At 40.2% G+C, this 13,334-nt stretch overlaps 4 protein-coding genes across 9 annotated transcripts in view; 2 read left to right on the forward strand and 2 right to left on the reverse strand.

Annotated features, from left to right (window-relative positions):
* On the reverse strand, positions 390 to 4,232 carry LOC104724378 (disease resistance protein TAO1-like). Of its 4 annotated transcripts, XM_010442852.2 has the most exons (7): positions 4,057 to 4,232; positions 3,457 to 3,939; positions 3,214 to 3,367; positions 2,281 to 3,066; positions 1,887 to 2,195; positions 718 to 1,806; positions 390 to 635 (listed from the first exon to the last, which is right to left on the reverse strand). In XM_010442852.2, the coding sequence occupies exons 2-7, from the start codon at positions 3,888 to 3,890 to the stop codon at positions 525 to 527; spliced, it is 2,883 nt and encodes a 960-aa protein (XP_010441154.1). In that variant the 5' UTR covers positions 3,891 to 3,939; positions 4,057 to 4,232; the 3' UTR covers positions 390 to 524. The 4 variants fall into 4 exon arrangements, with proteins under 4 accessions (XP_010441154.1, XP_010441152.1, XP_010441153.1 ...); XM_010442850.2 differs by having other exon boundaries at positions 2,281 to 3,367; XM_010442851.2 differs by having other exon boundaries at positions 2,281 to 3,367; positions 4,107 to 4,226.
* Positions 4,133 to 5,737, forward strand: LOC104724377 (putative disease resistance protein At4g11170). 2 transcript variants are annotated; one of them, XM_010442849.1, is made up of 2 exons: positions 4,133 to 4,582; positions 4,697 to 5,737. In XM_010442849.1, the coding sequence occupies exons 1-2, from the start codon at positions 4,147 to 4,149 to the stop codon at positions 5,569 to 5,571; spliced, it is 1,311 nt and encodes a 436-aa protein (XP_010441151.1). In that variant the 5' UTR covers positions 4,133 to 4,146; the 3' UTR covers positions 5,572 to 5,737. The 2 variants fall into 2 exon arrangements, with proteins under 2 accessions (XP_010441151.1, XP_010441150.1); XM_010442848.1 differs by having other exon boundaries at positions 4,133 to 5,737.
* On the reverse strand, positions 7,687 to 11,727 carry LOC104724381 (TMV resistance protein N-like). 2 transcript variants are annotated; one of them, XM_010442858.2, is made up of 6 exons: positions 10,867 to 11,727; positions 9,683 to 10,772; positions 9,292 to 9,594; positions 8,254 to 9,204; positions 8,113 to 8,172; positions 7,687 to 8,026 (listed from the first exon to the last, which is right to left on the reverse strand). In XM_010442858.2, the coding sequence occupies exons 1-6, from the start codon at positions 11,331 to 11,333 to the stop codon at positions 7,910 to 7,912; spliced, it is 2,988 nt and encodes a 995-aa protein (XP_010441160.1). In that variant the 5' UTR covers positions 11,334 to 11,727; the 3' UTR covers positions 7,687 to 7,909. The 2 variants fall into 2 exon arrangements, with proteins under 2 accessions (XP_010441160.1, XP_010441159.1); XM_010442857.2 differs by having other exon boundaries at positions 8,113 to 9,204.
* The window catches only part of LOC104724379 (putative disease resistance protein At4g11170), a 2,665-nt gene continuing 1,289 nt past the window's right edge, over positions 11,959 to 13,334 (forward strand). Inside the window, exon 1 of the mRNA XM_019231480.1 lies at positions 11,959 to 13,326. Coding sequence (XP_019087025.1) covers positions 12,018 to 13,326 — 1,309 coding nt within the window. The 5' untranslated portion in view covers positions 11,959 to 12,017. The remainder of the gene's footprint in view (positions 13,327 to 13,334) is intronic.

Below are 13,334 nucleotides of genomic sequence, written 5' to 3' on the forward strand. Positions count from 1 at the left end.
CATTTTCAGAATGATAGTTTAGAGCTAAAGTAGAGATCAAATGTTGCATTTATTGCATTGGAGGAAATTTTGTAATGTATTTATTTTGTTTCCTCTCAAAGTTTTTTTTTTGGACTTCAAAAAAAAAAAAGTAAAAAGAATGGACTAAGACTAAACGATAATGGTTAACCAAATGTCAAGTTTTTCAAACTGTATACGTAAATAAGTTACTTGATCCGTATGTTATGTCAACGAATGGACTAAAACTAACAATAATGGTTAACCAAATGAAATTTGTATTCAGATAATTTTGGTAGTAAACTTCAAAAGTCTTAAATCAAAGCTAAATGGTTTAATCTCCAAATTAGTTTCAAAAGTCTTACTGTGTAATACTGTGCATTTGTGCTATATGTAGTGTAACCGACCATATTTTTCTATAAAATTAGAAACATCATGTTACGGAAGAAGCAAAAATGCCAGGTTCGAATCTATTATCTATGACGAACATGAAAAGAACAATCATCAAGAGTAGTGTGTAGGAATAACTAGAAATGTGAGCAGCATAGGAACTTGGGTAGACGACTCTTACTGCCTTGGCGTTCGTAACTCAGCATCTCAGTTTCTTGGAAGCAAGCAACCTGCGGCTGTGCTGGTACCTAAAAAAAAAGGAAGGTGATGTAGAGACTAAATAGACCATACTAGAGAGAATGAGAGATGGGTCAAGACTAGAATATTCACCTCTTTGTTTAGCCTCCCTTTAAAATGTTCCAACGCATCAGCGTCAAGAGAATCACAACCCTCTGCATCGAGAAACTGAAGGCTCGGTGGAAGTTCTTCCAGTGATTTGAGTTTCTTGCAGTTATTGAGGCAGATAGTTACCAATGAGGTAAGATCTCTGATGCTTGATGGCAATGTCTTAAAATCATGGCTGCTCATATCTAAAAATGTCAACTTGGTGAAATGACTAAGCTGATCTGACAATGACTTCACATTCTTGCAGTTGTCAAGGCAAAGCTCAAGCAAACAATATATGCTCGGATCCTGAATTGCATCAGAGGGTTTCACCAATGATCTGAGGCTCCTACAGTTGGAAAGAGTGAGTGACTGCACCTGTTTTAGCTCTGGCAATTCCTCGAGTTTGCTGCAGTTTCGAAGACAGAGAGTTTTCAGCCGGGAAAGTCTATTCATATCTTCTGGTAAGCTCTCAAAATCATTTCCGCTGAAGTCCAGTTTTTCTAAGAATTCAAAGTGACCAATCGCATCTGATAGCTTTTGGATATTTAAGTTGACTAGTTTTAGTTCTTCCAGGCCAGATATATATGGAAAATTGTGAAAGGTGACAGGTCGACTGTTCTCTTTGTAGCTGAACCTCCTGATATTGAGCGAAGTAGATTTGTTGAACTCGGATATGAGCCGAGGAGCTTGGTGTACACTTACTGTCCTTGTACCATGGACCTTTTGCTCAGAACAAAAGGAGAAGTATTCAGCATATCCTTCACAACCTGCAGAAAAATGAAATTTGATGTCTCCAGCGATCGATATATTCATAAGTTCCAAGTCCAGTTTTGCAGTTGGGAACTCCAATGTAATACACTGCGTCTCAGACACTTTCCGTATAACGACACCCATTGGAGTCTTAGGCCCACCGTAGTACGATAGATTAAGCCTTCCTAGGGTAGACCTTTTTCCAATGGACTTGGGGATTCCTGTCAGTCTCATGCATTGTTCTAAAATCAACTCGTCAAGATTCTGGATATATGAAAGAACTGGAAGTTGTTTGAGATTCTTAGATCCCGTCACATCTAGTTTCTTCAAATTCCTGAAAACCTGTGGAAGTACAACAAAAAATAGTTGGAATTCGCACATTGCTTGCTATATCAAAAACATTAACTCAGTCAAAATGTTACCTGTGTTCCACTCCACAGCGTTTCTAGATTGCTGTGACGCAGATTGAGTTCAACAAGAAAATAAGCCTCTTGTATGAGAGGCAAGGTGCTTAATGGAAATGCATCCCAGTGAAGTAACCTTAGGGAATAAGGTATGTTATGGTGGCCATCGTCTAGAATGACTTGCAGCCTTGATTCTCTGTCACCAACATGCTTGTAGACCATGAAAAACTTAAGTCCGCGCATATGGTTGAAAACACTAGTCTTCATCGAAAATGCACAGGTCATCTCACATGTGTGTAGGGAGAAGCATTCAGTTTGTCCCGTTCCCTGGTGATAGAACTATTTAAGGACACAGCAGGACAAGGTGCATGATAACAAGACAGATATATCAAAAGATTAAGTAGATACTTACTTCTTGGTAATCCAGTGCACCTTGAATTTTCTCAGGATCCCCTAGGAATTTTCCACTGTCAAGCATAACTTTCCTTCCCATTTGTTCAACCAAGTTATGCAGGATTACATATCCATTAGTTATATTGATGAGAGATTTTTCTGCTAAAACTCTTATCCCCAGGTTCCTCTCAGGTCTGGAACCATCAAGTAGTGAAGCTACACGCTGGAATGTGTCACCATTAAAGAGACATGCAACATGAAGGAAAGCATTCTGATGTGGTTCTGCTAAGCCCTTGTAGCTAATTTTCAAGATTTCCATTATATCCTCGTCAGGAGTACTTTCAAGTCCACATACTGCTTCTTCCCATTCCTCATGAGTATTGTTCCTCCCACGGAGAAATAAGGCATAGGCTTGGAGGGCAGAAGGAAGCCCGTGAGCAAGCTGAGCTGCTCGGATTGATAGTTGTTCAAAATCAACAGAAGGAGGACTGTCCCCTTCAAAAGCAATTTGTTTAAACATCAACAGGGAATCCTTATCGTCCAAACATTTAACCTCATAAATGGCTTTTACTCCACAACTATTGAGCAAGCCCCTGTCTCGGGTGGTTATGATGATACGGCTCCCACGTCCAAACCACCTTGTTTCTTTTGCCAGAGCATGGATTTGGACCACTTTATCCACACCATCGATCACAAGAAGAACTTTTTTGCCCTCAAGTCTAGCCTGAACTTCGACCCTTCCAGCTTCCACGCTCCACGGCTTAATATTCTCACCGACGGTACTGTAGAGAAGTTCCTTTTGTAACTGCAGTAGATCAAGGTCTTTATTAATACCCTTGATGTCTCCTGTGAAATTACTAGCTTCAAATTGAAATTTGAGCTGGGCATAGAGGCACTTGGCAATGGCTGTTTTGCCAATGCCTCCCATTCCCCAGATTCCAATCATACGAACCTCATCATTATTGGAGTCCATATCCAAGAGAGACTTGAGATCTTGCAAGTGAGTATCTACCCCAACAATATTTCTGAAGTCTATCTTCTGCATCATCGCCTTGCGCCTTGAAATATCGTCGACAATTTTCCCAACCATAGTTGCCTCATCAATGCTAAAATTAGAAACGGACAAAAATATAATCAAGTTTCTCCAGAGCTGATTCTACTAATTTTGTTTTAGGTAAGAAGAAAAGTAGCTTACCAGAGTCCAGATTCCACACCTGAAAGATCAGCGATCAGTTTAAGAGCTTCTCTCCACTTGGGAACCTTATCCGCGTCTTCTGGACGTTGATACCTCTTTAGATCGAAACTTCCTAACTGATGCCTCACGGTAGAGGGTTCTACACCATTGAAGACAGGAAAGACACCAAGTCTTCCCTTCATCTGAAGCTCCATTATCAGTTGGAGCTCCATCAAGCACCACCTGGAAGTAGCGTAGTTCTCAGAAAGCACAACGACAGCAAAATCTGAACCTTCAATGGCTCTGTAGAGTTCGTCAGAAATGTGATCACCTATCTCAAGCCTTTTGTCGTCTTTGAAGGTAATGATTCCTCTGCTAACAAGTGCTGCGTACAAATGGCTGACAATAGAATAGCGAGTGTCTTTCCCACGGAAACTGAGAAAGACATCATACATGAAGTTCGTTACACGAGATGCAGCTTGGGAAGCCAGTTAAGAAAAATTGCTGAAAAAGAAAACGACGAACTGTAAGAGGAAGAAATACATATCTTATCTCATATATATGTGGCCAAGGAATAAGCATGCCCAACGAATTTTACAAAAGTCATTGGTGTTGACTTACAAAATGAAGAAAAAATATTTGCCATCTATCCGTCCTGCCGCAATACAAACCTGAAGCATTTTGATATTGTTGGAATTTAGAACCAAACCAATGTCTTCTTCTTCGTTGTTGTCTGGAAGGGAGGTGGATGTCTTCCTGAGTTTCTGCTGCGAGACTAGCCATGAATATTTTCAAGAGATTTTGTTTCAATATGGCATTAAAACTTTTCAATCCAACAGATCCTGGGAGACGAGATACAGACCAATTGATCAACGAACACTCAAGGCTTTGGAAGAGTCGAAAGTCGCGGTTGTGATGATGTCTGAGACAAAACCTTGTTTCGTTGGGTTCCTTGAAGAGCTCATCGTAATACTCGAATTTCACGAGAAAGGTTTACTCAAGGTCATACCCATCTTTCTCAATGCCCACTCTTTTAGTGCGGAAGAAATCTGCCAACACTATCCGGACAAGGCGCCAAGTTGGAGAACCGCACTTGCCAAATTTACCAACATTGTCGCCGAATATCCATTTTCTCAGAATCTTGCAGGTATGAGCCAATCAGATTGGCTCAAGCAAATTGCTCATGACATTTTTCTTCTCTTGCTCTGTTTCACATCAAACAATTTGAATGACCTTGTTGCAATGGATCTTCACATGAAAGTGGTTTGTGGCCTGTTGGCTTCAGAAGATGACAAAGAGGTTCGTACCATTGGCATTTGGGGTAGTGCAGGTGCTGGGAAGACAACACTTGCAAGGTACATCTATGCTGAGATCTCAGTTAATTTTCAGACACATGTTTTCCTAGAAAATGTCGAAAACATGAAAGACAAGATTCTAAAGTTTGAAGGGGAAGAATATGCAACGGTAATAATAAGTTCAGATCATGATGAGCATGAAATTACCGAAGCAAGGCGTAAACACCGGAAATTTCTCCTTATCGCTGATGATGTGAACAGCATAGAACAAGGGAAGTGGATCATTGAATACGCTAGCTGGTTTGCTCCAGGAAGCAGGGTCATTCTTATTAGCCAAAACAAGGATTTGCTTGTTGACGCCGGGGTGAAGCATGTGTATGAAGTCAGATCTTTAAGATATGATGAAGCTCTTCAACTCTTCTCCCATTTTGCATTCAAGCAGCCTTATCCACCTTCTGATTTCGAACAGCTTGCAGTTCGTGCTGTACATCTTGCAGGCTTTCTTCCTTTGGGCCTTAGACTGCTAGGGTCGTTTTTAACTGGTAAAGGTAGAGAGGAGTGGGCAGCTACACTGCTCAAACTCAAGGCAAAGAAAGGTGGAAATATAATGCAAGTCTGGAAACTTATGGAACCATCAGGAGATAAAGGTCAAGAGGACTGGGAAGCTGCTGCAGACATAATGGAAGGGAAGGAATCATCAGAAGATAAAGGTAAAAAAGAGAGGGAAGTTGCTGCAGACATTATGGAAGGAAAGGAATCATCACAAGATAAAGTTCAAGAGGAGAGGGAAGTTGCTGCAAACACTATGGAAGGAAAGGAATCATCACAAGACAAACAATAATAGCAGTGTGAAGATTCACCTGCACCATTTCCCCTTTCAGATAACTCGAGTGTGGAGCTTGACTTGTTGTAATGTTTCCTGAAACTGTAATGCTTATGTTGTTCCGTTTAATAAACATGCGATGATTATTGTTTTCCAGTATTGTAAAAAGAGAATGTTACATACCTGTGATGAGAAAAGACAAGACAAAGCCACTGTGGAGGAATCATAGCTTAGCCACGGTAACCTAGCATGATCAAAGACTAGTTACTGATCTGACTTCTTCAACGATGTCCTTATCTGTCTAAAGAAAATCAACTCAGGGTGCCAACATTTCACATTTATTATGTACTTGTTATTAAGAAGCCTAGAAAGTTATGTTCTAAAAAAAAAAGAGCCAACCAACAGTTTACGAGAGAGCTTTTTGGAAAATGTTGCAAACTAAGCAATCTGGTGTATACAGCCTCTGCATCAATCATGATACAACAAGGAGCATCGGTAACCTCTATGGAAAGTGTGCTGCTACGTACTAACTAATAACCATTTAAAAAGTTGGAGACAATTCAGCTTATTATATAACATATAACTGGTGTTTTCCAAAAGGACCGCATATGCTTAGTTTCTAACACACACACAGAGAATGTTTATGCACGCCACATAGAGCTACTTCTTACCTCTCTTACATGGAAAAATTCCAAAAGCAAGCCCTGTCCAACCTCAGAAGCTTTATAATAAATAAATAAAAAGCAAAGATCAAATTTTGGGTTGACAAAAACATTTGAAATGCTTTTAAAAACAACAAGAGCCCGGAAGCAAAGATCACCTGCTGCAAGGGAAATGCGTATAGGATCTTTATGAGAAAAGCCACTTCATAAGTTAAGCACTATATCTCAAGATGACGGCGCATATGCATCATGCATTGACCAATTCACTCAATTTCTTCTTCTGCAGACTCATTATCACCAAATAAAAAAGACTCTCAATTTTCACCAAAATAGTTGACGATTTTTACCCAGAAAATTGAAACTTTAAACGAAACCCACCACCATCGATTTAAAGAGAAACCCATAAATGTAATACCTTCATCAACCAACACAGAAGTAGGTCCCTGAGCAACGAGCATGTTTGCCGGAGAATTTACTCTCCGATGGTTCTCTGAAAACCAGTCTCTCAATCACTTGAACAGAAACGAACCCGAAGATACAAAGAAAAAAAGCTTGACCGGAAATAACCGAATGAATTTTGGTACATCTAATCCGGTTTAAAAAAATTAGGATTTTTGGGTTTAAACTTGTAATCGTGCCGTTTACTCTCTCTGTTACATCGGTGTCTAGGAATCCGATTTCCGGCGGTAATGGTGGAATTGGAATCCGATTTTGGGCTGTATCCTTCAAGAGAATTGGAGAAGAAAAATAATGGGGTTGCTATTAGAAGAAGGCTTCTATGAATTGGGTCAAGATTAGGGAGGCGAGTTTGATTGCTTTCCTTTTTTTCCTTTTTACTACTTTTGAGTCTTAATTGGAAATTTTGGATTTAGGGTTTAGATACATTCTAATACTACAGCCTTGTGAACAGTTAGAGATGGTTTTAATAAGACTGATTCATATGTATAGCAAAAATAGGAAGAAGGATTTGTGTTGATAAATGCGTAGTGAGAAATCAGAAAATAGATAAGACTGGCTTTTCGTTATATTCTGCAGGCTTTGTAGCTATGGATGATGTTTGAATTTTGAGTCTATTAGCTGATTATAGTTAGATAAAACAACAACAAGCAGATACTTTCCTCTAACAAAAGCATCTGTTTTTTTTTTTTTTTTTTTTTTTGCAGTTTTACTCAAATATAGAGACCAATGCGAATCAAGAGATTCAAGACGTAGATAACAGCTTCACTCTCTTTGTCACTGATATTTAACCATTGACTCTGAGTCTCTGACATGGTAACAAGGTAATTTCTTTCAACTCTCTCTTTTCTTTTCCATTATTGGTAGTTAGCGGAAAAATCTCTGACATGTCAGAAAAAATAGATGTTAGGAATGGTTGAAAAAGAGATGGTTGAGTAGATATGTCTGAAGTAGAGTGTTCTTATGAAAAGTTAATAACATAGCTTGAACACATATCTGATAAATCTTGAGAGAAGCTAGTGTTACTAATATCTGGAATATTTTTTTATTAAGAACTTCTTGTGTTACATTGCGGTTATAAACACCTCTACGAGTTCCTTCAGGCAGGTCTTGCTAGACATGGGTATCATATTGGTGAAAAATCTCTTCATCAAGATATTTTACAAACTCATAAACCTAGCTGTTCCCACGGGATCAAATTGGAAATAACAATTATAAAGAGTGGCATGTAGGAATGACTAGAAATGTGAGCAACATAGGAACTTGGGCAGACGACTCTTTGTTGATTGGTGATCCCGATCATAACTCGAAATCTCAGTTTCTTGGAAGCAGGCAATCTGCGGCTGTGCTGGTACCTAAAAAAGAAGGAAGGTTATGTAGAGACTAAATAAACCATAGTAGAGAGAATGAGAGATGGGTCAAGACTAGAATATTCAATAACCTCTTTGTTTAGTCTCCCTTTAAAATGTTCTAAAGCATCAGCTTCAAGAGAATCACAACCCTGTGCATCGAGAAACTGAAAACTCAGTGGAAGTTCTTCCAGTGATTTGAGTTTCTTGCAGTTATTGAGGCAGATGGTTACCAATGAGGTAAGATCTCTGATGCTTGCTGGCAGTGTCTTAAAGTCATGGCTGCTCAAATCTAAAAATATCAACTTCGTGAAGTGACTAAGCTGATCGGACAGTGACATCACATTCTTGCAGTTGTCTAGGCATAGCTCAAGCAAACAGTATATGCCCGGATATTGACTTGCATCAGAGGGTTTCACCAATGATCTGAGGCTCCTACAGTTGGAAAGAGTGAGTGACTGCACCTGAGTTAGCTCTGGCAATTCCTTGAGTTTTCTGCAGTTTCGAAGACAGAGAGTTTTCAACCGGGAAAGTCTACTCATATCTTCTGGTAACCTCTCAAAATCATTGCCGCTGAAGTCCAGTTTTTCTAAGAATTCAAAGTGACCAATCGCATCTGACAGCTTTTGGATGTTTAAGTTGACTAGTTTTAGCTCTTCCAGGCCAGGTATATATGGAAAACTGTGAAAGGTGGTGATAGGTTGCCCGTTCTCTTTGTAGCTGAACCTCCTGATATTGAGCGAAGTAGATTTGTTGAACACAGAGGTGAGTCGAGGAGCTTGGTGGACACTTACTGTCTTTGTACCATGGATCTTTTGCTCAGAACTAAAGCAGAAGTATTCAGCGTATCCTTCACAATCTGCAAAAACACGAAATTTTATGTCTCCCGTGATCGACATATTCATAAGTTGCATTTCCACTCTTGCAGTTGGGAACTCCAGTGTAAGACGTTGCATCTGAGACACATTCCCTATAACAACACCCAAGGGACTCTTAGGTCCACCGTAGTATGATAGATTAAACCTGCCTAGGGTAGACTTTTCTCCAATTGACTCTGGAATTCCTTTTAATCTCTTGCATTGTTCTAGCATCAACTCGTCAAGGCTCTGGTACATTGAAAGATCTGGAAGTTGCTTGAGATACTTAGATCCCGTCACGTCCAGTTTCTTCAAATTACTGAACCTCTGAGGAACGTACAACAAAGAATAGTTGGATTTTGCACATTACTAGCAAAAACATTAACACATGGGCAAAATCATAGGTAAGGTTACCAGTGCTCCACTCCAGAGTGTTTCTAGGTTGCTGTGACGCAGATTGAGTTCCACAAGACCAAATGTATTAAAGTTGAGAGGCAATGTGCTCAATGGAAATGCATCCCAGTGGAGTAAACTACAATTCATGGAAGGGTAATGATCGCCAGGAATCACCTGCAGCCTCGATTCTCCGTCGTCAACATGCTTGTAGACCTTGACAAACCTAAGTTTATACATTTTACCAAAAACACCAGTCTCCATCGAAAATGCACTTGTCATTTCACATGTGTGTAGGGAAATGCTTTCAATTTGGCCAATTCCCTGGTGATAGAAACTATTTAAGTAAATAGAAACATAAACACATTAGCAGGATGACAAGACGAGTAACAAAGATTAAGGAGATACTTACTTCTCGGTAATCGAGTGTGTCATTTATTTTCTCTGGATCCCCGATGAATTTTCCACTGTCAAGCATAATTTCCCTTCCCATCTGTTCAACTAACTTATGCATGATTACATATCCATTACTTGTTATATCAATGAGAGATTTCTCTGCTAAAACTCTCATCCACAAGTTACTTTCAAGTGTGCTAATATCAAGTAGTGAAGTGACTCGCCTGAAAGTTTCTCCATTAAAGAGACATGCAACATGAAGAAAAGCATTCTTATGTGCTTTTGCTAAGCCCTCGTAGCTAATTTTCAAGATTTCTGTTATATTCTCGTCAGGAGTACATTCAAGTCCACACACTGCTTCTTCCAATTCCTCAGGAGAGTTGGCTCTTCCACGGAGAAAGAAGGCATAAGCTTGAATTGCAGAAGGAAGCCCGTGAGCAAGTCGAGCTGCCCGGATTGAGAGATGGTCAAATTCAACAGAAGAAGGACTACCTCCTTCAAAAGCAATCTGTTTAAACATCTGCAGGGAATCCATATCGTCTAAACACTTAACCTCATAAATGGCTTTTACTCCACAACTATTGAGTAAGCCCCTGTCTCGGGTGGTTATGATGATTCGGCTCCCATGACCAAACCATCGTGTCTCTTTTGCCAGAGCATGGATCTGCACCAAATTATCCACACCATCTAGCACAAGAAGAACCTTGTGGTTCCCAAGTCTTGCCGCTATGACCTCGCGTCCAGCTTCCACACTCCACGGCGTAACATCATCACCAAGGGTATTGTAGAGAAGTTTGTTTTGCAAATGCAGTAGATCAATGTCTTTATAAATACCCTTGATGTCTTCTGTGAAATACCTGGTTGTAAAATGAGATGAGAGCTGGTCATAGAGACACTTGGCGATGGTGGTTTTGCCGATGCCTCCCATGCCCCATATTCCAATCATACGAACCTCATCATTATCGGAGTCCATCTCCAAGAGAGACTTGAGACCTTCCATGTGAGTATCTACCCCAACAATATTTCTGAAGTCTATCTTTTGCATCATCGCCTTGCGCTTTGAAATATCTTCGACAATTTTTCGAACCATAGTTGCCTCATCAATGCTGAAATGGAAATAAGAACACAAGTATAATTAACTTTCTAGGAAGCTGGTTATGCATACTATATATTTAGGTTTCTATGAGGAAAAATACATACCACTGTCCGGATGCCACGCCTGAAAGATCGGCGATCATTTTAAGAGCTTCTCTCCACTTGGGAACCTTATCTGCCATTTGTGGATCACGTTCGTATCCTTCTAGATCGAAACTTCCTTGCTGGTGCCTCACGTCAGAGGGGTCTACTCTATAGAAGACGGGAAAGACACCAATTCTTCCCTCCACCTGAAGCTTCATTATCATTTGGAGCTCCATTAAGCACCACCTGGAAGTAGGGTAGTTCTCTGAGAGAACCACGACAACGAAATCTGAACCTTCGATGGCTCTGTGGAGTTCTTCAGAAATGTGATCGCCTAGCTCAAGCCTTTTGTCGTCTTTGAAGGTAGCAATTCCTCTGTTAGCAAGTGCTGCGTACAAATGGCTAACGATAGAATGTCGAGTGTCTTCCCCTCGGAAACTGAGGAAGACATCGTAGTTGGATGCACGAGATGCAGATGAGGAAGCCATTGTCGGAAAAAACTTGGTTTAGAAGAGGCTAGCTTAGATGCTCTGTTTCAACACTTGTTTAAACACATATTTAGTTTCAGCGTGTTTGCTAGAATATAGTTCTCTCTCTTACCCTTCGAGTCTGGACGAAGGTTGGTGATGGAGATGGCGATGGCTACAGTAGAATTAGGACCCTTGAACTCACTTTACTTATTGGATTCCAGAGCACTTGATGGGAAGACACATAAAGGCATCGATACAGAAGAAGAAGCTGCGATCAAGTCTCTTTCCATTATCGCTTGCTTTTGATTTCCCTTGGTTGCCAGATCTTCACTTTTGATTTCCCTTGGTTGCCAGATCTTCACTTAGTGAGTCTTTGTTTGTACCAGTTCGGCCAAAAAAATATATATATAAAAAAAGAACCAAATGCCATTTTGTACGCTGTCATTTTGATAGAAAATTATTTAAAACTTTGGAAACAATCACTGTTTTGTTTTATTTGAATATTTCTAAGTAAAGTTTTTGTCTGTTTTTGACTTGTTTGTTTCGTTCGCACTAGTAGTGTTTAGTGTTTTTTAAGTGGTCTGTTTGGTTGTAAAGTTGTTTCACACCTGTAGTTTTTAATTGGTATTGAAACCGGGAGTTAGTATTCATACCAGCAGCATTAGTTTTTCTTCTTGTTGTTGGAAATTGGAACCAAACCAAATGTCTTCTTCTTCATCTTCTACTTCTTTTTTGTTGCTTGGAAGGGAGGTGGATGTCTTCCTGAGTTTCTGCTGCCAGACTAGGCATGGATATTTTCAAAACATTTTGATTACATATGGCATTAAAACTTTTTTATCCTACAGATGCTTGGAGACGAGATTCGGACCAATTAGTCAACGGACAGTCAAGGCTTTGGAAGAGGCGAGAGTCGCGGTCGTTATGACATCTGGGACGAAACCTTGTTCCATCGGGTTCCTAGAAGAGCTCTTAGTAATACTCGAATTCCAAGAAAAAGGTTCACTCATAGTAATACCCATTTTTCTTACGGATAGCTCTTTTAATGCGGAGGAGATATGCCAACAATATCCGGAGAAGGCTCCAAGTTGGAGAACTGCACTTACCAAATTGACCAACATTGCAGCCGAGTATCAGTTTTCTCAGAATCCTACAGGTATGGGGCTGTTAGAGTGGTTCAAAAAAATTGCTCATGACATATCTCTTGTCTCTCTCTACTCCACATCAAACGGTTTAGATGGCCTTGTTGCAATGGATCGTCACATGAAAGTGGCTTATGACTTGTTGGATTTAGAAGTTGACAAAGAGGTTCGTACCATTGGCATTTGGGGTAGTGGTGGTGTTGGAAAGACAAAACTTGCAAGGTACATTTATGCCGAGATCTTTGTCAAATTTCAGACATGTGTTTTCCTAGATAATGTTGAAAACATTGAAGACAAGGTTCTTAGGTTCAAAGGGGAAGAAGATCCCACGGTAGTAACGAGTTCAGATCACGACTGGCTTGAAATTGCTAAAGCAAGGCGTAAACACCGGAAAGTTCTCCTTGTCGCTGATGATGTGAACGGCATCGAACAAGGGAAGTGGATCATTGAATACGCTAACTGGTTTGCTCCAGGAAGCAGAGTCATTCTTATTAGCCAAAACAAGGATTTGCTTGTTGACGCGGGAGTAAAGCATGCGTATGAAGTCAGATCTTTAAGATATGATGAAGCTCTTCAACTCTTCTCTCAATTTGCTTTCAATCAGCCTTATCCACCTTCTGATTTCGAACAGCTTGCAGTTCGTGCTGTCCATCTCGCAGGCTTTCTTCCTTTGGCCCTTCGACTGCTAGGGTCTTTTTTAGCTGGTAAAGGTCGAGAAAACTGGGTAGCTGCACTGTTCAGACTCAAGGCAAAGCTAGGTGGAAATATAATGGAAGTGTGGAAACTTATGGAACCATCAGGAGATAGAGGTCAAGAGGAGTGGGAACCTGCTGCAGACATAATGGAAGGGAACGAATCATCCGAAGACGAGACATAATAG

This window comes from Camelina sativa, chromosome 11 (genome assembly GCF_000633955.1).
Source record: "Camelina sativa cultivar DH55 chromosome 11, Cs, whole genome shotgun sequence".
NCBI classification, from domain to species: domain Eukaryota; kingdom Viridiplantae; phylum Streptophyta; class Magnoliopsida; order Brassicales; family Brassicaceae; genus Camelina; species Camelina sativa.

What these genes read in the sequence shown, in the direction of transcription:
- LOC104724378 (XM_010442850.2), bottom strand. Translation starts at nt 3,890, where the DNA reads ATGTATGATGTCTTTCTCAGTTTCCGTGGGAAAGACACTCGCTATTCT. An exon ending in GGTGTGGAATCTGGACTCTG is followed by an intron (nt 3,368 to 3,456) that starts GTAAGCTACTTT and finishes TTCTAATTTTAG; the next exon opens with CATTGATGAGGCAACTATGG. An exon ending in CGCTGTGGAGTGGAACACAG is followed by an intron (nt 1,807 to 1,886) that starts GTAACATTTTGA and finishes GTACTTCCACAG; the next exon opens with GTTTTCAGGAATTTGAAGAA.
- LOC104724377 (XM_010442848.1), top strand. Translation starts at nt 4,147, where the DNA reads ATGTCTTCTTCTTCGTTGTTGTCTGGAAGGGAGGTGGATGTCTTCCTG.
- LOC104724381 (XM_010442857.2), bottom strand. Translation starts at nt 11,333, where the DNA reads ATGGCTTCCTCATCTGCATCTCGTGCATCCAACTACGATGTCTTCCTC. An exon ending in CACTCTGGAGTGGAGCACTG is followed by an intron (nt 9,205 to 9,291) that starts GTAACCTTACCT and finishes TACGTTCCTCAG; the next exon opens with AGGTTCAGTAATTTGAAGAA. An exon ending in AAGGGAGACTAAACAAAGAG is followed by an intron (nt 8,027 to 8,112) that starts GTTATTGAATAT and finishes CTTCTTTTTTAG; the next exon opens with GTACCAGCACAGCCGCAGAT.